The 20,832-nt window shown below is 57.5% G+C and overlaps 3 protein-coding genes across 30 annotated transcripts; 2 read left to right on the top strand and 1 right to left on the bottom strand.

The window, feature by feature from the left end:
- The first annotated feature begins 34 nt into the window (after positions 1–34).
- On the top strand, positions 35–9,320 carry ATG9A (autophagy related 9A). Of its 26 annotated transcripts, none has more exons than XM_048214082.2 (17): positions 55–221; positions 499–559; positions 1,216–1,270; positions 1,660–1,791; positions 1,913–1,956; positions 2,491–2,555; positions 3,353–3,514; positions 3,710–3,851; positions 4,106–4,854; positions 4,945–5,098; positions 5,204–5,383; positions 5,792–6,040; positions 6,253–6,431; positions 6,539–6,656; positions 7,410–7,632; positions 7,829–7,974; positions 8,267–9,320. In XM_048214082.2, exons 4-17 carry the CDS (start codon positions 1,689–1,691, stop codon positions 8,270–8,272), a joined length of 2,520 nt encoding a protein of 839 aa, XP_048070039.1. In that variant the 5' UTR covers positions 55–221; positions 499–559; positions 1,216–1,270; positions 1,660–1,688; the 3' UTR covers positions 8,273–9,320. The 26 variants fall into 26 exon arrangements, with proteins under 26 accessions (XP_026347675.1, XP_026347677.1, XP_048070039.1 ...); XM_026491887.4 differs by having other exon boundaries at positions 6,533–6,656; XM_048214079.2 differs by having other exon boundaries at positions 1,213–1,270.
- Positions 9,321–9,674: 354 nt separating this feature from the next.
- Positions 9,675–17,122, top strand: ABCB6 (ATP binding cassette subfamily B member 6 (Langereis blood group)). The gene is made up of 19 exons (XM_026491894.4): positions 9,675–10,573; positions 10,888–11,025; positions 11,275–11,461; positions 11,614–11,715; positions 11,906–12,089; positions 12,711–12,832; positions 13,359–13,468; positions 13,823–13,888; positions 14,068–14,193; positions 14,338–14,414; positions 14,504–14,567; positions 14,684–14,769; positions 14,962–15,019; positions 15,225–15,329; positions 15,756–15,930; positions 16,056–16,168; positions 16,413–16,507; positions 16,582–16,650; positions 16,842–17,122. The coding sequence occupies exons 1-19, from the start codon at positions 10,025–10,027 to the stop codon at positions 16,942–16,944; spliced, it is 2,529 nt and encodes an 842-aa protein (XP_026347679.1). The 5' UTR covers positions 9,675–10,024; the 3' UTR covers positions 16,945–17,122.
- On the bottom strand, positions 12,194–20,210 carry ZFAND2B (zinc finger AN1-type containing 2B). Of its 3 annotated transcripts, none has more exons than XM_044381146.3 (11): positions 20,125–20,210; positions 19,930–20,002; positions 19,556–19,650; positions 19,184–19,315; positions 18,901–19,052; positions 18,555–18,647; positions 18,416–18,476; positions 18,251–18,318; positions 17,856–17,928; positions 14,438–17,650; positions 12,194–13,969 (listed from the first exon to the last, which is right to left on the bottom strand). In XM_044381146.3, exons 2-10 carry the CDS (start codon positions 19,982–19,984, stop codon positions 17,606–17,608), a joined length of 774 nt encoding a protein of 257 aa, XP_044237081.1. In that variant the 5' UTR covers positions 19,985–20,002; positions 20,125–20,210; the 3' UTR covers positions 12,194–13,969; positions 14,438–17,605. The 3 variants fall into 3 exon arrangements, with proteins under 3 accessions (XP_044237081.1, XP_026347690.1, XP_026347691.1); XM_026491905.4 differs by having other exon boundaries at positions 19,930–20,005; positions 20,125–20,208; XM_026491906.4 differs by lacking the exon at positions 12,194–13,969 and having other exon boundaries at positions 17,259–17,546.
- Between the last annotated feature and the right edge of the window lie 622 nt (positions 20,211–20,832).

The following is a 20,832-nucleotide window of genomic DNA, read 5'->3' as shown; positions in this document are numbered from 1 at the left end:
GCCGTCGTATCTCCACCCCCCATGCTCATTGGCCAGACTGGCTGCGGGTGACAGTGAGTGGCAGGCGCCGGGCCTAGGGCTCTGGGTCCGGACGAACCCGGCGGAGCCGACCGAGCCCCTGGAATCACTCGGGTCACGGTTCCTGAGGTGAAACGCGAGATCGGTTACAGGAATCTCAAGGCCCGGGCCGGGCCTGACGGAGGGTGCCTGCGGAGCCCTCAGTGAGCTCACGGCGAGTAACGGGGGGGAAGGGGCGCCGCGGGAGGGGCGAAAGCGCGCAGCCGGAATGTTTTGATGGCGGGGGCGCGCGGGCGCGGGCGCGCGCGGGCGACGGGGCCGCGCGCGAGGTTGTCCGCTGTTGGGAGCCGAGCCCTTGGCCTGGCGCTGGGCGACCCTCGGGCGCGCTGGGCTCGGGTCTTGGCGGTGGGTGTGGGGAGGCAACCCAGCCCACCTGGGCGATCGGCTGTCGGACTGGCTCGATTCTTCCAACATCCGCAGGAACCCCTGAGCCCAGGCCGGGCCAGCCGGGGCTCCATGACCCTGGGTCCACACTGACCCGGTGAGTGGTGAGTTCCCCGAGGGCTTGTCAGCTCCTTTGGACCCAGGGCTCTCGCTAACCCAGGGAGTCCCACTGGGGCCAGGCTGGGTCGTGTTCCACGGCCCGAGGGTCTGCACCGACTGGGTGAGTGCCGCCTGGACATGCCTGGCTCCAGGGACCTCGGGACCCCACAGTTTGCCCAGGCTCTGGGTGTGCACTGACCCAATCAGGATGTCCCATCCAGGAACTATGCCTGCCTGGTGGGCCTTGGTGCTGGGGAACCAGGGGGGAAGGTTGACCAGAAAGGTCCTTTTCAGAAAAGCCTCTTTTCTTGGGTTTTGCCTTTGGGGCTTTGAGGACCCCGAGAGGCCTAATTTCTGAAGCTGAGGTGAGGTGATGGAAAAATAGTCCCGAGGAGCTGCCTGACCTTCTCCAGGCGTGTACTGACTCAAGTCTTTACAGGTTCAACAAGCCACTTCTTGGGATCCTAGAGTTGGATGAGTGGCCCTGTATAGTACAACCAGAGGAAGTACATCTAGCCCTAGTGCCTTCCCCACTGCAGCCTCTCTGCCTCATGCTTGGCCTCCTCTTAGTGGAGGGTGGGTGGGTAGGAGGGTTGGGTTTCTTTCTGTCCCTGCTCCCCACTCTCTGGGGCCTGACACCTTCTCCTCCAGCAGCTGCAGAGCCAGGGCATCAAGGGCTGGAGTGGAGCAGATGCTGTCCATGGAGCTGGTAGGGCCATGTGCTTATCTCAAACTTTTGTTTACAAAGTGCTTCCAGACTGCTAGTCTCTTGGCAGACCTGGGTTTCTCCAGGAGGGTAGAGGGAAGTCCCCTTATCTCCACTGAATAGAAGATGAAACAGCGCCCCCCCCCCCCCCAAAGCGGCAGAGCCTGGCTTCAGACCAGCAAGACCTCAGTAGACACTCAGTAAAGGCTCTGGGAATGACTGACCTCCCAGGCCCTGAGCTTACTGCTCTCCTTTGGTAACTACTCCTCTGCCTTTGAGCCAGAAGACTGGGAGTAGAGATCAAGCCCAGAGATTCTTTCTGGTCTACTAGGCAGGGCAGGAGACAAGCAGCACCAAGGTCTGAACCTGGATGTCTTCGTCATTACCGGCAGGTGGACAAAGTGGACAGGGGACGGTGGTGATGGCGCAGTTTGACACTGAATACCAGCGCCTTGAGGCCTCCTACAGTGATTCACCCCCTGGGGAGGAGGACCTATTGGTGCACGTCCCTGAGGGGAGTAAATGTGAGTTCTCGGACCCGACAACAGAGGCGGGACCTGGGGAGAGAGCTGGTGGAGGAACACCGAGGGAGCAAGGGGCTCCTGTTCCTTCAGGGCTCTGACATCTCTGCTCCTGTGCCCACAGCACCCTGGCACCACATCGAAAACCTTGATCTCTTCTTCTCTCGAATATCCTTTGTGTCTCTGCGTTGGAGCTATGGGACCTTTAGCCCCTTTCTAAGCCAGACCCCAGATGGGAAATTGGGGTGGGTTTGAGTTTAATCCCTGGAAGGGAGATGGAACTCTTCTTAAGGCTGAAAGAGGCTGGGGAAATAATGATCATTATAGATAATGATAACCCTGCGTTTCCCAAGAGCTACGTGCCTTTCACTTGGTGGTGTCAGTTCGTAAGGAACCTCTCTAAAGGTGATCTTTCTTTTTGATGGGACGCTAATAACTATAATAATTAATATCTTTTGACTTACTCTATGTCAGCTCTGTGTTAAATACTTTACGCCTATTATCTCCAACTTAATAATCCTCTGAGACAGGTGCTATTATTTCCAAAGTACCACTGCAGACAAAAGTTGAGAGAGATTAAGTAACTTTGGCAAAAGTCACACAGCTAGAAAGTCATAGAGTCATAAGTTGGGGCATGTGACTCCCACAGTCTGTGCTTCTAATTGCTGTCTCTATCAACCACATTTTTCTTGACAATTGTACGTTTATAATCTACACCAGAAGAATGGCTTCACTTGCATGCTCATCGGGGAGATCTTTGAGCTCATGTAAGTCTAAGAAGGGACGGTGATGTGGGGAAGGACCGCATCTCAGTCTTTCCTCTTTTTGAGCTCAGCCCTGGCCATACCCGCCAATGCGGCTCAGTTCCCGGCTCAAAACCCTGTAGACTAATTTTAGAGTTCGGGGACTGGGTGCGGCACCAAAATTTACAATCTCTCTCTCTCTCTCTTTTTTTTTATTTCTCTTATAAGGAATTCTTTCCAAATTCTCTCTCTTCCATGAAGAGAAGTCAGACTTGACAGTTCAGTCAGAGCTCCGGTGGAATGGGCGTGGTTCGGTCAGGAGGTCTCAGAGATGCCAGCCACTTAAGAAAAGTGTGTTCTGCCTTAGTTACACCGAGGAAGGCGGAGCATTTTCTAAAAAGGAGCCATAAGGCCTTGCCAAAGAGGATGGGATTGGGAAACCCTCGCTCAATCAGAAAAGACTGTAAATCCCCTTAGGGCTTTTAAATACTATCTCAAAAGGAAATCAGGGATTGGGTAGCAGAGACCACAATCAACAGAATCTTTGAGCTAGTCTAGTAAGTGGTGGCAGAGATTACTACGAGGTGAGGAAAGCAGGCTAATTGTGTTGACGCCCAAGGCTGAGAGGAAAAAGGAGGAGCTGGTTTGGGCCTAAGGTCCCTGGGGCTGAGCTGCGGAGAGCCCACTGGAAGTTCTCCAGCCCCCTTGTGTCCCCACAGGCTGCTCTCCAATCTTGTTCTGCTGCTTCCAGACTCTTCCCTTTTCCCACACTATTTCACGGATGCCTCTCTGACTCTTGGACTGTGGCCCCTCTTCCCCAGGCAGTTCCTCTTTGTGGTTGCCTTTACCACCTTCCTGGTCAGCTGTGTGGACTACGACATCCTTTTTGCCAACAAGATGGTGAACCATAGTCTTCACCCTACAGAGCCTGTCAAGGTCACTCTGCCAGACGCCTTTTTGCCCGCCCAGGTCTGTAGTGCCAGGTAAGGGCCGAAGCTTGGAGGACACCAGAGCCAGAGTTCCACTAGCAGGTGGGAAATGGAGTGGAGCATGAGGCAGTAGCACATTCCCCAGAACACAGACTCGGGCTCAGCCTCGCCGTCCCCTTCAGCATAGTATCTCGTCTGCCAAGACTCCTCAAGGGCCACCCGCTCCCCTTCTTTTTCCAAAACCACCAGGATTCAGGAAAATGGCTCCCTTATCACCATCCTGGTCATCGCTGGTGTATTCTGGATCCATCGGCTTATCAAGTTCATCTATAACATTTGCTGCTACTGGGAGATCCACTCCTTCTACCTGCATGCTCTGCGTATTCCCATGGTGAGACTGGGAAGGTGGGCAGTTAGCGCCACAGCCCGACACACTTGCAGTTTAGGAAGGGTGGGGCATCTCGGCTTAGGAAGGGTGGGGCGTCTGGCTGGGCCCCGAGCATCCTCATCCGTCCCTGGCAGGTCCCGGAGCCTCTGCTCGAAGGCCCCACCCAAATGAGCACAGGGCCTTGCAGCTAACGCAGGGTGAGGAGGGGTCCGGGCAACGAGCCCACCGTCCCTACCGTGTCTGTCTCCTGCCCGCAGTCGGCCCTTCCCTACTGCACGTGGCAGGAAGTGCAGGCCCGGATTGTGCAGACTCAGAAGGAGCACCAGATCTGCATCCACAAGCGCGAGCTGACGGAGCTGGACATCTACCACCGCATCCTCCGCTTCCAGAACTACATGGTCGCCCTGGTTAACAAGTCCCTCCTGCCTCTGCGCTTCCGCCTGCCCGGCCTTGGGGAGGCCGTCTTCTTCACCCGCGGCCTCAAGTACAACTTCGAGCTGATCCTCTTCTGGGGACCTGGCTCTCTGTTTCTCAACGAATGGAGCCTCAAGGCCGAGTACAAACGCGGGGGGCAACGGCTAGAGCTGGCCCAGCGCCTCAGCCACCGCATCCTGTGGATCGGCATCGCCAACTTCCTGCTGTGCCCCCTCATCCTCATCTGGCAGATCCTCTACGCCTTCTTCAGCTACGCGGAGGTGCTGAAGCGGGAGCCTGGGGCCCTGGGGGCGCGTTGCTGGTCCCTTTATGGTCGCTGCTACCTCCGCCACTTCAACGAGCTGGAGCACGAGCTGCAGTCCCGCCTCAACCGAGGCTACAAGCCCGCCTCCAAGTACATGAATTGCTTCTTGTCCCCTCTGCTGACGCTGCTGGCCAAGAACGGCGCCTTCTTCGCCGGCTCCATCCTGGCCGTGCTGATTGCCCTCACCATCTACGACGAAGACGTGCTGGCCGTGGAACACGTCCTCACCACCGTCACACTCCTGGGGGTCACCGTGACCGTGTGCAGGTGGGCCTGGGCGGCAGGTGGGGGAGGGGGCGGGCTGCCGACTAGCGCCCCTGGGGAAGGCTTACCTCTCGGCGACCCCGGTTCTGCCAGGTCCTTCATCCCGGACCAGCACATGGTGTTCTGCCCTGAGCAGCTGCTCCGCGTGATCCTCGCTCACATCCACTACATGCCCGACCACTGGCAGGGTAATGCCCACCGCTCGCAGACCCGGGACGAGTTTGCCCAGCTCTTCCAGTACAAGGCAGTGAGTGGAGTTGGAGTTAGGGCCTGTTAGAGACTGGCTGATAGCTCGGTGGTGAGGGCGGGGATCCCTCCTGCTCTCTTATGACCTGGGGCCCCTCTCTTTTAGGTGTTCATCTTGGAGGAGTTACTGAGCCCCATTGTCACACCCCTCATCCTCATCTTCTGCCTGCGTCCGCGGGCCCTGGAGATCATAGACTTCTTCCGCAATTTCACTGTGGAGGTCGTAGGTGTTGGGGATACCTGCTCCTTTGCTCAGATGGATGTTCGCCAGCATGGGCATCCCCAGGTACCGGGAGAGGACGGGGGCAGGTGGCCAGGGGTGATGCTGGCACATGCGGTGTCCTTGGGGAGACTGCAGAAAGACACCCCTCTGAGCCAGCGCATCGCAAAGAGGCAGCCCTGCGTCTGGGCAGCCAGGCACCGGGGTACACGCTGCTTGGGTCCCTAGCAGCTTGGGCTGGATTTTAGCCTTCAGCTTGCACCTTTGGCCAAGTTCCCTTGAGAAAGGCACAAACCGAGCACAAACTAGCCCAGCAGTGACTGCTCCTGGGGTGGGCCCCGGGGCCCCGGACAACATACAGGAGCGTGTTGCCATCTCTGTCCTCCAGAGGCAAGGCCTCCCCGCTAGCAAGAAAGGTACAAAAAGGGTTCCTGTCAGAGGACAGTCCCGCTCACTGCAGCCTCCCTTGTGCAGTGGCTGTCCGGTGGACAGACAGAGGCCTCAGTGTACCAGCAGGCTGAGGACGGGAAGACAGAGCTGTCACTCATGCACTTTGCCATCACCAACCCCGGCTGGCAGCCGCCACGTGAGAGCACGGCCTTCCTCGGCTTCCTCAAGGAGCAGGTTCAGCGGGACGGAGCAGCCGCCGGCCTCACCCAAGGGGGTCTGCTCCCTGAAAATGCCCTCTTTACGTCTATCCAGTCCTTACAATCTGAGTCTGAGGTATGTTCCTGGGGACTGGGAGAGGACAGTGGGCAGAGTGGACTCCAGGTGCTGGGAGTTGAGGACTGGGCCTGGGGTGGAAGGACGTACCTACCCACTCGGTTTCCTTCTGTCTGTTCAGTCTGTGCTTGGGTCCCGACATCCAGAATACTGAGGGATCCTGCGGCCTCTCTCCTGCCCTGGGAATTCCACCTACCCCTTTTCTTTCACAGCCACTGAGCCTTATTGCAAATGTGGTAGCCGGCTCGTCCTGCCGGGGCCCCCCACTGCCCAGAGACCTGCAGGGCTCCAGGCACAGGGCGGAAGTCGCCTCTGCCCTGCGTTCCTTCTCCCCCCTGCACCCCGGTCAGGTGCCCACAGGCCGAGCTCCCAGCACCATGACAGGCTCTGGGTGAGTAGAGGTGGGCCGCAATGGGAGGGCATGGCAGTAGCCCCCAGCAACTTCTGCGGGTCTTAGAAATGTTGACGGCTGCTGTCTGTCTGTGCGGGAAGGGACAGGGTGGATGCCAGGACTGCCAGCTCCGGGAGCAGTGTATGGGAAGGACAGCTGCAGAGCCTGGTGCTGTCGGAATACGCGTCTACCGAGATGAGCCTGCATGCCCTCTATATGCACCAGGTGAGTGGGCAGGAAGGGGCAGAGCCCCGGAATCAAGGTGGCCGCTGACAAATAGAGGGTTTTAGGTGTGGGAAAGCAAGACGTGGGTTCGGAACTCTTCTCTACCGTTCACCTACTCTGATCTCCATTCCCGCATATACCCTTTTACCATCTTTTTTAGCCAAGCTTATTGTCATCCAGGGCCTTTACACATTTGTTATTTCCCTTGCCAAGAATCCACTTTCCTGAGCTAGGCATATGGCTCCCTCCTTTCTTCCCCTGTCTGTTCTTACCTCTTCCATGAGACCGTCTCTGGCCACCCTGACCAAAAGAGCCTCTCCTGGCCACCCTCCTGAATCTTCTTGCTTTATTTTTCTCCACAGGATTTATCTGACATATTCCATTTTCCCCTTTTTTTATTTTATTGGCTATAATCCCCTGCCTCCACCCCCAGCATATAAGCCATACAGAGCTTGGGATTTTTGTCTATTTTGTTCACTGCTGTCTTTCCAGAACCTTGAAAGACTGCCTGGCACTTAGATGTGCAACCAGTTTGGTCTTGACTCAAACGACTAGGTTCCAGGGGTCTGCTGGGAATGTAACCTGTAAGACGTCATATGTGTGGTACACACTGTTAATGTGGTAGTTACTCTGGGTCGTTGATTCCGGGTGAGGTGGTAAAAATGGGAACTGGAGGGTAGCATGGGGGGAGGCAGCTGTTTCAGATAGCCTATCCCCAACTAATGAGCTCCCCTCATCCCCCCCACTTCTCAGCTCCACAAACAGCAGGCCCAGGCCGAACCTGAGCGGCACGTGTGGCACCGCCGGGAGAGCGATGAGAGTGGGGAGAGCGCCCCTGAAGAGGGGGGAGAGGGCTCCCGGGCCTCCCAGCCTATCCCCCGCTCTGCCAGCTATCCATGTGCTGCAGCCCGGCCTGGAGCACCTGAGACCACCGCACTCCAGGGGGGCTTCCAGAGGCGCTATGGGGGTATCACAGGTATCCAATGGGAGTACAGGAGGGTACAGACCCTTCAGGGAGAGGTGGCTCTTTGGGGGGCCTCTTGGGGAGGAAAGAGGTCAGAGCCATCAAGCCCAAAGAGACTAACCCTCACCCCCACCCCTAACAGGCTAGGAACCTTTCTCCACATTTGTGTTTGTGTTCATTCTAAGAGTATGTTTACTTGTGTCTCTAGATCCTGGCACAGTACCCCGGGCTCCCTCTCACTTCTCTCGGTTGCCCCTTGGAGGGTGGGCTGAAGACGGGCAGTCAGCATCAAGGCACCCAGAGCCGGTGCCCGAGGAGGGCTCGGAGGATGAGCTTCCCCCTCAGGTGCACAAGGTAAGGGCTCCAGGACTGGAGAACGACTGCTACTGGAAGTAGTAACTTCCAGGCCGAGATGAAAGTCTCATGTGAAAGAAGGCAGGCCTCTCGTACAGAGATACCGTTCCTCCTCCCCCTCCAAAATACACTTCCCCCTTCTTGCCTCACCTTCTCTGAAATCCAGGGCTTGATTTTCCCTACGCTTGCCTCCCCAGAAATCAAGCTTTCCTTTTCCTTTATCCCCAAGCTGTTTTTTGGGTAAGCAGGTAGCAGAAGATTATCTCCACTACTAAGGCATTTTTCTCCACAGGTATAGAGAAGGCTGAGGACGGTCGCTATGTCCCAGGATGGAGGCCGCTGTTGCCCTGCCATCCCGTCCGCCCGCCATGGAGGGCTCCTCTGAGTGTTGCCTGGCTCCACGTGTGTGGTGTTTGTGTGTCTGTGCCTGGCCAAGGGAGGTGCCAATGCTAGGCTTGCCACAGCCCCAGGAGAGAAATTGGGGGCCTAGGAACCAAGGCACACAGGACTCTAGCCTCATCCCCCAGGATCCCCCTTGGCTCAGAGTGTGGTGCTAGAAACTGGTCCCCAGCCCAGCCCCAGTACTGCCACCTTTGCACCCACCCCTGCAAGTCTCCAGAGGACTGCCCACCACAGAAGCTGCCAAGCAGGGAGAACCTGTGCCAACTGTGGAGTGGGGAGGTTGGGCCCGGACCCTCAACCTCTGCGCCTCCCTCCCTCACCCTGAGCAGATGAGCAGCTCAGGCTGTGGCCCTTACCTCACCCCCAGTTCTCCCCAGTGCTGCAGCCTGCTCACCTCTCTCTTGCTTCCTGCACATGACTGGCATGTGTGCCGCTTGCCCCCATTCTGTTCAGCTTTCGCTTTGCATTGGTGCGAAGGCCCTAGCTCCCAGCTTCTCTCATGCTATCTTTTGACACTAAGAAGGACGGTTTCTAAATTGCAGGAGCAGGATGGAAATTCTTTGTTGCCCTCTCCCAACTTTTAGGATGGGCCCCTGGGAGACTGAGGCTGACCTGGCCCCCATCGCTGCTTATTATACCCCTTACCGCCTGCACATAGGATGGACTGGGCTGGTTGTGCCCTCGGCTGTCTACCTCCCAGCAGGAGAGCTCTGGCCTGCCTCCCGCAGTTCCCCAGAGGGGGATGGAGGGGCGACAGGAGGCCTTCGCCCTAGGCTTTGAGTTGCCGCATTGCATGCTGGGATCCAGCGCCTACTCTCCGCCCCACCCCTCGCCCAGGTCTGGTCCACTGCGGGTACGGTGAACTGCGTTGCCCGAGCTCCCAGCGGACGGCGTAGGAGCTGTACAGCTTGATAACCCTTAATAAAAAAGGGACTTTGACCAGGTCGCGGCTTGTTGTCTCGCGCCGCTAGCTGGTCTCTCGCGGCTAGGATTCTGGGAACAAGCGGAGTGGGGTGCGTGTAATTTTCCCTGACGGCTGGACACCGGCCGGGCCCTGTAGGAAAGTGGGTCTATGCCGTCACTCGGGTATACCGAGCTAGCCTGCTAGCAGAAGGGTCATTTCCTAGCTGTGGTTCCGTGGAGGTCAGGGTCTGGCCGGACGTGCGGTCAGATTTCGCGCCCTGAGCGCGTGACCAAGCCGACTCCGCGTTGGTATTTTGCCTTTCCCGCGTGCACCCTCCCCCTCCCGCCCCTTCAGGGAGGTTGACCAATGGGGGCCCTACGTAGGAGCTGGGGCCGCCCTGGTGGGCGGGGCTGCTGCGCGAGGGAGCTGCTCCCGTCAGACACCCAGCATTCCTTCGGGCTCCGACTTGGCAGAAGGGTCCCGGGCTTCGAGCGAGGGGCGTACGGACGGCGAAGACGGCGTGCGTGCCCTGCGTGAGTGCGTGGCGGTGGCGCGTGCGCGAAGAGTGGGAAGTGTGGCCGGGCCCACCTGTGTCCCTGCCCGGGACCCCCGCGGCTTGGCGCCCCTCGGCTCCATGACCGGAAACACCCCAGCATCCGCGCCCCGCCCCGAGCCGCCGGTCCCGTTTGCCCTTCCTGCAGATCCCGCAGGCCCCGCAGCTTCGGCCGGCGGCCACGCATCGCCATGGTGATTGTGGGCAACTACTGCGAGGCCGAGGGGCCCTTGGGGCCGGCATGGGTGAAGGGTGGCCTGAGTCCCTGCTTCTTCTTCACGCTTATGCCCTCGATACTGATGGCCCTGGGGGCTCTGGCCGTGGTGCTAGCCCTTCCCTGCAAGCGCCGGGAGCGGCCAGCTGGCGCCCGGGAGGTGTCCTGGAGCGCCGGCCCTCTTGTCGCTCCCTATGTGCTGCAGCTGCTCCTGGCCATACTTCAGGTGGCGCTGCCCCTAGCTACCCTGGTTGGCCGGGTGGGCACTGCCGGGGGCGCCCCGCTGCCGGGCTACCTACTGCCGGCTTCCATATTGGGTACTCTGGCCGGCGCCTGTGGCCTGGGGCTGCTCGTGGTGGAACATAACCAGGCCTGGCAGAAGCTAGCAATGGGCATCTGGATCGAGTTCAGGCACAGCTCGGGTCTCCTGCTCCTGTGGACTGTGGCATTTACAGCTGAGAACTTGGCCCTTGTGTCTTGGAACAACCCACTGTGGTGGTGGGCGCGGGCAGACTTGGGCCAGCAGGTAAGGGACCTCGTGGGGAGAGGAGAATCATGAGTGGCAGGGGCTGGGAAGAAAGATGGTATGTCTGGTCACAGTGCTTCCACACTTTGGGATGCCTCTAAGAAAGGGAAGAAGGGGGAGGCCTGCTTGGCCTGGTTGCTGATAGCCAGCTGGTGGGTGTGTCTGTGCTGAGTCACTCTAGATTTTTTTAAAGCCTGCTTGATGCTGGGCCCCTGACCTGTGTGTGTGCCCTAGCCCAACCCCCAGCCCTGTTATAAGTGGTAACAAAGGCATTTTGGTCTTCTTTGATGCTCTCTGGACACGTTTTATTCTAGGTTCAGTTTAGCCTGTGGGTGCTGCGGTATGTGGTCTCTGGAGGGCTTTTTATCCTGGGACTCTGGGCCCCCGGACTTCGTCCCCAGTCCTATGCCTTGAAGGTTAATGAAGAGGAACAAGACGTAGAGAGGATCGAGGTATACCTGAATTTCTGAACCTTAGGGTCTGTCTGAATTTCCTTGCCTGGCCTTATTTTTTCCCACCATGATATTTCTTTCCCAAATCTCAGTTTGTGCCCTGTGAGCTTTTCTGACCTCACTGGGAATCACTTGTGGGTCTGAGATAACTGGGAGCTGTAATCCCATCCATTTTCCCCAGAGGGGTTCAGCTAGGGCACTTCTTTTTGATTTCTGAGCTCCCCTCCCCTATGTGTTTCACCATCCCAGGTTCAGTCAACAGAGGCACCACCAAGATCTACATGGCGAGACTTTGGCAGGAAGCTCCGCCTCCTGAGTGGCTACCTGTGGCCGCGAGGGAGTCCAGTTCTGCAGCTGGTTGTGCTCCTCTGCCTGGGGCTCATGGGGTTGGAACGGGGACTGAATGTGTTGGTCCCCATCTTCTACAGGGACATAGGTGAGGGGAAGAAGTGCCAGCTCAGCTCTCTGGTCCTTCATTGGCCATGTGAGCTGGAGGATCAGAAAGGGGCTGTGGCTGGTGCCTGGAACAGTTGGTCCTGAAGAGAGTCCTAGGGGCCAGAAGTGGGCTTTGACTTTTTTTCTCCGTAGTGAACTTGCTGACTGAGAAGGCACCTTGGAGCTCCCTGGCCTGGACCGTTACCACCTATGTCATCCTCAAGTTCCTCCAGGGGGGTGGCACTGGCAGTACAGGTATGAGGGACCCTGCTGTCACCCTGGTTGGCATTGGCCTCACCCCCTCTTCCTTCCCGAAGCATCCCTCCCCTGGCCCCTTGGTGCTCTTGGACCTGTCATATGGTGCTCTTGGACCTGTCATATGGGGTACTGGGCTGATGTCATTTGGCCCCCCAGCTCTACCGAGGCCTCCCCCACCTCCCCCTAGGCTTTGTGAGCAACCTGAGAACGTTCCTATGGATCCGGGTACAGCAGTTCACGTCGCGGCAGGTGGAGCTGCGCCTCTTCTCCCACCTGCACGAGCTCTCTCTGCGCTGGCACCTGGGGCGCCGTACAGGGGAGGTGCTACGGATTGTGGACCGGGGCACATCCAGTGTCACAGGGCTGCTCAGGTGCCAGGCTAGTGGAAATGGAGTGTGGGACAGTGGGGCTGGAGAAGCAGGAATGAAGGGGCTGGCAGGAGAAAGCACGCAGCTTCAGCTGCCTCTCCGTCCTCTTTTTTATTTTTATTTTTGTTTTATTTTTATTTTTTTATTTTAAGATAAACATAGCCGTGTTGTCATAGTAACACAAATAAAATGGAACAAGTACCTTATAAATTCTACTCACTTCTCCAGAGGTTCCCACCCCATCTAGGATGTTGAGTTCTGCCCTAGACATTTTGACATATGTCTGTGCAGACTCACGGCACTCCTGGGGTATTGGGGAGGGTTTTCCTAAGACACATGGGATCATAGCATAGGTGTCATTCTCAGAATTGCCTTAGGAGAAAAATGGTACGGAGATACATTCTTGCCCTGCACGAAGGTCCTCCTTGCTCCGTATAACCGACCCGGCGCATTCTGTACCGGGGGCATGCTTGACTTTATCTAGCCATCCACCTGTTGAGGGGCGTGTCGCTTGCTTCTAGTCTGTTGCTACTGAGAAACACACCAGCAACTGAAACTCCTGGGGGCAGAGTTGCTGGCTCCAAGCCCCTACACCTTCCTTCGCGGCCTGACTTGCCTTCCTAGCTACCTGGTGTTCAACATCCTCCCCACGCTGGCTGACATCACCATCGGCATCATCTACTTCAGCATGTTCTTCAACGCCTGGTTTGGCCTCATCGTGTTTCTCTGCATGAGTCTTTACCTCAGTGAGTGCTGCCAGGTGGACGTGTCTCCCCCAAGTGTTCTGGGGACTTCCCTGGGCATGAGCCCTGCCTCTGACTCAGGTGGCCCAGCTAGGGGAGGCTGTAGATTAGTGCACTTGAATAAGCTCCTGCTGCTCCCCACCGTGATGGGTTGGCCTCCTCCTCTGCCAGGGGAGCTAGAGCTCAGCCCGGCTAGAGGGCCAGGGAAGGGCATCCTGGTCACATTAGGGGCCTGCTGTGGGTTCAAGTCAAGGAGAAACGTCATTTGTGTAACCAGATGCTGCTGGCCTTCGTTTGGTCACCAGGAGCATTTTCACACACGAGGCTTTGTGCAGGCTGCGGGCATGTCTCGGGCACAGCCCCTGCCCTCGGGGAGCTCACCTCTCTCCCTTGGGGAGCTGGGTCCCTGGTCTACAGCTCCAGATTTGTGTGTATGTGGCAGGCAGCACACATCCCCCCGTGTTCTCTGCTGTCGGGAGCGATGTCTTGACCTCTTCTTCTCCTTCCTCCCCCTCCTGTCACTCTACAGTTGTGACCATTGTGGTCACTGAGTGGAGAACAAAGTTTCGACGTGCAATGAACACACAGGAGAATGCTACCCGGGCCCGAGCTGTGGACTCTTTGCTAAACTTTGAGACGGTAATGAAGGCCTTGGTGGCAGTAGTGTGAGGCACGGAGATGTGAAGCAGCGGGGCTGGGACTAGCGGGGCTGTCAGGAAGCTGCAGGGGCGGGGAGGGCAGGGGGGTGGGCGGGTGCTGTTTCAAAGGAAGACAGAGGGACATCTGGCTGGCTCAGTCGGAAGAGCATGCAACTCAATTTCGGTGTTGTGAGTTCAAGCCCCACGTTGGGTGTAGAGATTACTTAAAAATAAAAGTTTAAAGAAATAAAGAAAGAAAATACAAAATGAGGAAGGAGGCATTGGGAATCTGGAAGAAATGATCCAGGTGTTCGAGCTGCAGCCGTGTCTCACAACAGTAGCTTGGCTTTGTCAGGTGAAATATTACAACGCCGAAGGTTACGAAGTGGACCGCTACCGAGAGGCCATCCTCAAGTATCAGGTGAGCGTGCTCGTTTGACGTCTGCTGAGAGCGGCGGCCTAGCTTGCGGCATTGCCAGGGCCCAGGGGAGTACAATTTGGGCTGAAAAAGTGAAGTTGAAGACGCCTGGCTCAGGTTTGGATTTGGTGAGAGTGTGTATGTGACATTCCCTCCCCCCCCCCCCCCAATCATTGCCCCAGGATTTGGAGTGGAAGTCAACCGCTTCACTGGTTTTACTAAATCAGACCCAGAACCTGGTGATTGGACTCGGGCTCCTTGCTGGCTCCCTGCTTTGCGCATACTTCGTCAGTGAGCAGAAGCTACAGGTGAGGGAATCGCACTGGGGACAGGGAAGAGGGGCCCGGGGTCCGTGTCTGGGCCCCCAGGTGCCTGCGTGGGAAGTGGGCGAGGTGACAGCAGATGGGCGGGCCTCCTGTGACTCTGTCCTCCTCCTCCTCGGATCGCCGCAGGTCGGGGACTTCGTGCTGTTTGGCACCTACATCATCCAGCTGTACATGCCCCTCAACTGGTTTGGCACCTACTACAGGTAACCTGATCTCCGACCCTCACCTGTCCGGGGCACGCGGTTATTTCCCCAGCTCCTCAGAGGAGCCCCAGCCAGCACTGTTCTTGCAGGATGATCCAGACAAACTTCATCGACATGGAGAACATGTTCGACCTGCTGAAAGAGAAGCCGGAAGTGAGTGAGGCGTGGCGAGTGGGGGGCTGTGGGAAGCGGGAGTCTGCATGGTGTTCCCGGTGTCTGGGGAATACCAGACCTATGGTGGCAGCACGCACGGGATGGCACTCTCCTAGGTGAAGGACCTCCCCGGAGCAGGGCCCCTGCGCTTCCAGAGGGGCCAGATTGAGTTTGAGAATGTGCACTTCAGCTATACCAGTGGGTGAGCCTCCCCTTTTGGCACCTCTCAGCCCCCTGTCCCATCATCCATTTACACATGGCCACCCCCCCATCCCTGCTTCTCAGCCCACCACTGCCTGGAAGGGGAGGGGCAGGGCCCAGGAGTAGCTCTGCTGGTGGATGGAGTCACTGGGAGTGCAGCAGGCCTGCTGACCATGCCCACCCTTCCTTGCAGGCGAGAAACTCTGCAGGATGTGTCCTTCACCGTCATGCCGGGACAGACGCTGGCCCTGGTGAGACTTGGCCCAGACTCCTTGAGTTTCCCTACTCCGGTGCTCATGGAAGTTTGTGGCCCAGGCTGTGGAGTCAGAATCCTGTCACGACAGGCCACAGGATTGAATGTAGCGGCCTCCGTGGACACTGGTGGCTTCTTGGAGAGCAAAGCCTTAAAAAGCCAGTTGGCCTGAAAATGTTTTCCCTCCGTTTCCAATGCACCAGGTAGGCCCATCGGGAGCAGGGAAGAGCACAGTGTTGCGCCTGTTGTTCCGTTTCTATGACATCAGCTCCGGCTGCATCCGCATAGACGGGCAGGACATCTCACAGGTAAGGTTGCTAGGGAGGAGATGGTGATTTAGGGGCGGATTTAGGTGATTTAGGAGAGGGGTGATTTAGTGTGTGAAAGAATGGCTCTCTATGAAGTGCCGGCCACTCTCCAGGGAGAGAAGGAGAGGTCACCCCTGCAAAAAGCTGCAGCTGGAGATCTCAGCCTACCTAGCACCATGTGACCTACCCAAGTAAAGTAGTCATGGGCATAAAAAGCATCTTTTTTCTTTATAGATGGAGAAACAGACTCAGGGACGTTGAGTGCTTTGCCCACACAGCTAGGATTTGGGATGGTGGTGACAGGATTCCTATACCTCATCTCATGTGCTTCCCCTCCCCCCACCCCAGCCCATCCTACCTCCCAGGCTGGGGGAGCGGGCGTTGGGGCAGTCTCACAGCCTGGGGCATATGGTCTTTTGACTCCAGGTGACCCAGATCTCCCTCCGGTCTCACATCGGAGTCGTGCCCCAGGACACCGTCCTCTTCAATGACACCATCGCCAACAACATCCGCTACGGCTGCATCACAGCTGGGGACGAGGAGGTGATGGCTGCTGCTCAGGCTGCAGGCATCCACGAGGCCATTTTGACTTTCCCCGAAGGTGAGCTTCCATGCAGAGAGAGTCTGTCCCCTGCCCGATTCAGTCCTGCCATTCCTTCCTGCCCATCTGGCCACAGAAACCAAACGTATGACATGTGACTTGAAGAAGGTGGGCAATATTCACAGGATATGAGACGCAGGTGGGCGAGAGGGGCCTCAAGTTGAGTGGCGGGGAGAAGCAGCGTGTGGCCATCGCTCGCACCATTCTCAAGGCTCCAGACATCATTCTGCTAGATGAGGTGAGGGCCCTGGGCAGCCTGCTCCCCTCCTTCCTCCCTTGCCTATGCCCAGGCCATTGCTGCTGGGCAGTGTCCCATTGCGGATGGACAGCATGAATCTGTGCTCCATAAAAACACCTTCCAGTTCTCAAGGTGAAGAGAAGGTTCTTTTTGATTCTCAAAGTCTCAGTGAGCAGCTGGTATCCTCCTCCTTCCACGGGGCTTTTGGGTGGCAGGGGCAGGTTTACCCAGATCCTTTCTGTAGGCAACGTCAGCGCTGGATACGTCTAACGAGAGGGCCATCCAGGCCTCTCTGGCCAAAGTCTGTGCCAACCGCACCACCATCGTGGTCGCGCACAGGTACGGGACCGGGGTGGCGGGCGGCGGGCACCCACTTGCAGTGTGTGGTGCATAACTCAGCTCTGATTTCTCAGGCTCTCAACTGTGGTCGACGCTGACCAAATCCTCGTCTTTAAGGATGGCTGCATTGTGGAGAGAGGACGGTAAGGAACAGCGCAGGATAAACAGGGCAAGGCCTCGGAACCGGGGGCCTGAGGAAAAGGTGAAATCCGAGGCGTGTCTGAGAGGGAGCTCCCTTGCCGATCCCTCTCCTCTCTGTGGGCTGGTGGTGAGGACTCTCGGGGTTAAACGGGTAGTTGAGACTCTCGCACTTTCCTCCTCCTCCTTGCCCCAGGCACGAGGCTCTGTTGTCCCGAGGCGGCATGTATGCGGACATGTGGCAGCTGCAGCAGCGGGGACAGGAAGAAGTCTCTGAGGACGCCAAACCTCCAGACTGAGACCAGTGACCAAAGCTGTGGCCACGTCCCTCCTGAAGGATAACTCAGAAGGGAATAAGACATATCCCTTTTCCTGGCACATTTCATCCCGCTGTTGGGTTATGGTGCTAGCTATAGCTGGGGAAAAGAACCTTTCAGAAAAGCACTTTTTGGGGAAATAAAAGTGTGGACTATGCTAGGATCCTTGTGACTTTGGTGTGGGGTATTGCGGGGGGGGGGGGGGCCTCTACCCTTAGGTCAGGGGAGCATTCTTGACAGGACTCCTCTGGTTTCGGTTGGACAGGAGAAAGAAACACACCACTTGGAGGTCTTAGTGACTGCCAAGATCCTTTATTCCTTCTAGGCCCCTCCTTGCCTCCTAGACATGGGGGCAGCCTCAGTGTAAAGGGGATGACATGATGCAGGGGGCTGTACGGGGCCTGGCCCGCACTCGCCGAGGGCCCACCCACCGGACGGTTCTAGCTGCTCTCTCCCAGGCAGCTGGAGAGGCCAGCAGGGCCCTCTGTAGGCTCGGCTCCACAAGCTGCTGCTCCTGACGCTCCCTGGAGGTGGCCTCCTCGTCTTCACTCCTGGCTGCTCCCAGCCTCCTCTCCCTGTGTACCCTAGAGGTGTGGGGGCCACAGTCCTCCTCAGCTGAGCCTCCCTCCCCAAGCCCAGGGCCCTAGCACAGGCTGCAGTTGGACGGCTTCAAGCTGCGGCTCTGGGCCTGGAGCAAGGAAAGGGGAAGGAAGGGAAGACAGGGTGCGACGTCAAGGAAATGAGGGCCAGTCCTCACTTCGGAGTCCAGTGTGAGCTGGAGTCACACCAAAAACGAAAGGCTCACCACCATTCCAAAACGCTCTACCACTTGAAGAAAGCCCTCCCCACCTCCCCTCCCAGTGCAGGACCTGAGCTCTCCCCAGTCCTCATACCTGCTGCCGTCGGTACTCGGCCTCGCTGGCTGACAGTGCTTGTGCTAAAGCTAGGTCTTCTTCCTCCTGAGAACTGGGAGGGAGGGACAGCACAAGTTGGGTGACAATAATGTCTAAAACGTGAGCATCTGACCTGTTAGGCATCCCTGTGCTGAGCACTTCTGAGTATTCTCTCAGTCCTCACACAACCCTACAACATAGGTAGGAGTACTGTTCCATTTTAGAGAAAGTTAACCCTTATGGATTCAAGAACTTGTCAAAGGTCGTATGGTTAATAAGCTGAATTTTGAGCCCAGGTTCTTAATTATTATCCTACATGGGGTTGGAGGAGTCCCACTGCCCTCCCTCCAAACTGAGCCTGTGCCCACGTCCCACCCTTTCACCAGAAGACGCACCTTGGGGCCTGGGGTTTGTTCTCTGCCAGGGACAGTTCCAGGGCTCTTTGCAGAGCCTCATCCTCACTCTGCGAAAAAGGAGAAAGAAGACCAGTTGCCTTGGACCTTATTTTCCGGGGGGGGGGGGGGTGTTGATTTGGTCCGCCCAAGCTCCACCCAACTCACCAAGCCATTCTGCAGGGCAATCACTGGAGGGGCTGTCGGGAATGGAGACTGGGCTGTTGCTCTACGGCAGACATTCAAGAGGCTGACGTCAGAGAGCGAAGGTAAAAAAGGGAGAGAAGAAACAGGCAGGCCTGCCTACCTGCTGGGAGAGGTAGATGAAGGCAATGTCCGACTTGGGCTGGAGACGGTGCTTGTAGAAGCCAGACCTTGTGCTCTGGAGATGGCGGCAAGTCTGTAGGGAAGAGACACTCTTGGCATGCCTCCAAGAACAGCTTGCATGCTTCTCCCAGGCCTTACCCAGGAAGTCAGGAGGGGAGTTCCTCCAAACAAGTCTGGAAAAATACACACTTGAATAGGAAGCTAAAAGACTCCTCCAGCCAAATGCAACAGGTTTGAAGCTCCCCAACTTGTAACGATAGAGGCTGAGTCAGTTCCAAAAGGATGGGGTGATCCCAAAGGCAAGCACTGGACCTGGTTGCAATTACCCTGCCCGGCTGGTTGGGTGACTCTCCCCAGAGCAATCATGGTCCAGTGGGTGACGGTGCTTGATGCAGAAGTTTCGGCCACAGCGCTCGCAGGTCAGTTTCATCATTTCCCGCTGCCGGCAGCCAGAACGTTCACACTTATTGGTGAAGATCTGAGGTGCAGAGGGAAGGTTTGTCTCTGCTGAGACTCTGACCCCGTTCTCCAATCCCATCATAACAGCTGTTCGGGTTTGCAAGCATCCATGGTACCAGCCAGGTCATGACTAACCCCTCCAACGCTTACCTTACGTTTTTGCTGTGCTGGATCTGACCGACAGTCTCGGTCGATGTGTTCCCCCACAGCGCGGTCAGGGGGCTCCCCTCTGGCCACAGGCACAGGCACATTACAGAGTGGGCATACAGGGACCTGGATATCCTAGAGTTAAGGAGTAGGGGTCAGTCTGTGACCCGCTCCCAGTCCAAACAAATCTCTGGTCCTGAAACAGCCTCCCTGAAAAAACCTGGATATGCCCCCTATAAACGCACAAGGAAACAATGTTTCCAGCACTGAGCCTCAGAAAAACAATAAAGGAGAGGAAATGGGAGGCAGAGGGCTTCCGGAGATGCTGCAAGCATCCTCCACCAGCCCCCTCCCACCCTCAGAACGCCCCCTCACCTTTTGGTAAGCAGATCCACAGTGATGCTGGGCGTAGGCCACATGGTCTGCGCAGAAGATGCCGGAGCAGGCGTCGCACTTGAGCGGCAGAAAATCTGCAGGGAGCGGGTCGGATTGCAGGTCCAGCGGGACCTCGACGTCGCTCCCACTCACTCGAGCCTTCCACTCAGGGGAAGGAAAAACGCCGCCCGGTTTGCAACAAACTGCACCCAGTCCTAGGCCACTATCTCTTAGCCACGCCCCCTTAGCCACCGCCCCCAACTTCGATCCCCGCCCTCCTCTGGCACTGCCAGCCCCGGAGCCCACCCTTCGCCCCACCTGCAGCTCCCAGCCCCGCTCGGCCCGGCCCCGCCCCCACGCGCTCCGCCCCTCACCCAAGCGCTGACAGCTCGGCTCCGAACAGTGAGCCCCGAGGTCCGGAAACTCCATCGCCGGGCCGGGCGGGGCCTGCTGGCAGAAGAATTGGTGCTGAGCGCGTCTAGGGCTCTCGCTCCGGGTCCGGACCACGACCCCGCACTCCAGGGGGCTCCTGCCCCGCCCCTCCCTCTCCCCCGCCCTGCCGGGGTTACCGGAGCCTCAGCCCTTCCCGGACAGCGACTCCCACTCCTCCCCCGGCGCGCGCGGGCGTGCTGACGTCATCGCGCAGGGCGGGCTCGTCCCGCGCAGTCTCTGGGCGGCGGGAGGAGCCTCCCCTGCAGAGCCGAGTCCCGCCCTCCCCTGCTGGGTGAGGCGAGGGTGTGGTTGCGAGTGGCTGCGGGGTGGTGGGCGCCGGCTAAGCTTTCAGAGTGGCCGAGGCGCCGGCGAGGGCGAGGATAGATGAGATCTCGAGGAAGGAGGCCTGGGGTGGCTTGGGGTCCTTCACAGTTGGATCCCTCGCCCACTCCTCTCTCTCGCTCTCGCCCTTTCGTTCACTGCCACGGCTGCTCTCACTGTCCACGAGCTGACGACTCCCATATTTCCTCCAAGTGCAGATTTCTCCCCGAATCTGCTGATCCTTCCTCCGGGTTTACCTCTGATACCCTTTCTGTAAGACTTCCCAGACCCTCCCCAGTCTGGGTTAGGAGCGCCTACTGTATGATCTCCCCGATTCTGTACTAGCGCCCCTATCACCTTACTGTAATAAGCTGTTCACACACGCGCACATAAATGTACTGGGACATCAGGGACTACCTCTATCTTGTTCTGGGTCCCTAACACCCAGCGCAGGGCCTAGAATTGTGTGGGGTTTTTTATGTGGGTTTGATGTGATTTCAAAGGTTGTTTTTACAAGTAAAGTT

This window comes from Ursus arctos, unplaced genomic scaffold, assembly GCF_023065955.2.
Source record: "Ursus arctos isolate Adak ecotype North America unplaced genomic scaffold, UrsArc2.0 scaffold_1, whole genome shotgun sequence".
Classification (NCBI taxonomy): Eukaryota; Metazoa; Chordata; class Mammalia; order Carnivora; family Ursidae; genus Ursus; species Ursus arctos.
Note: the sequence above shows the minus strand (reverse complement) of the source record. Positions and strands in the feature narration are given on the sequence as shown.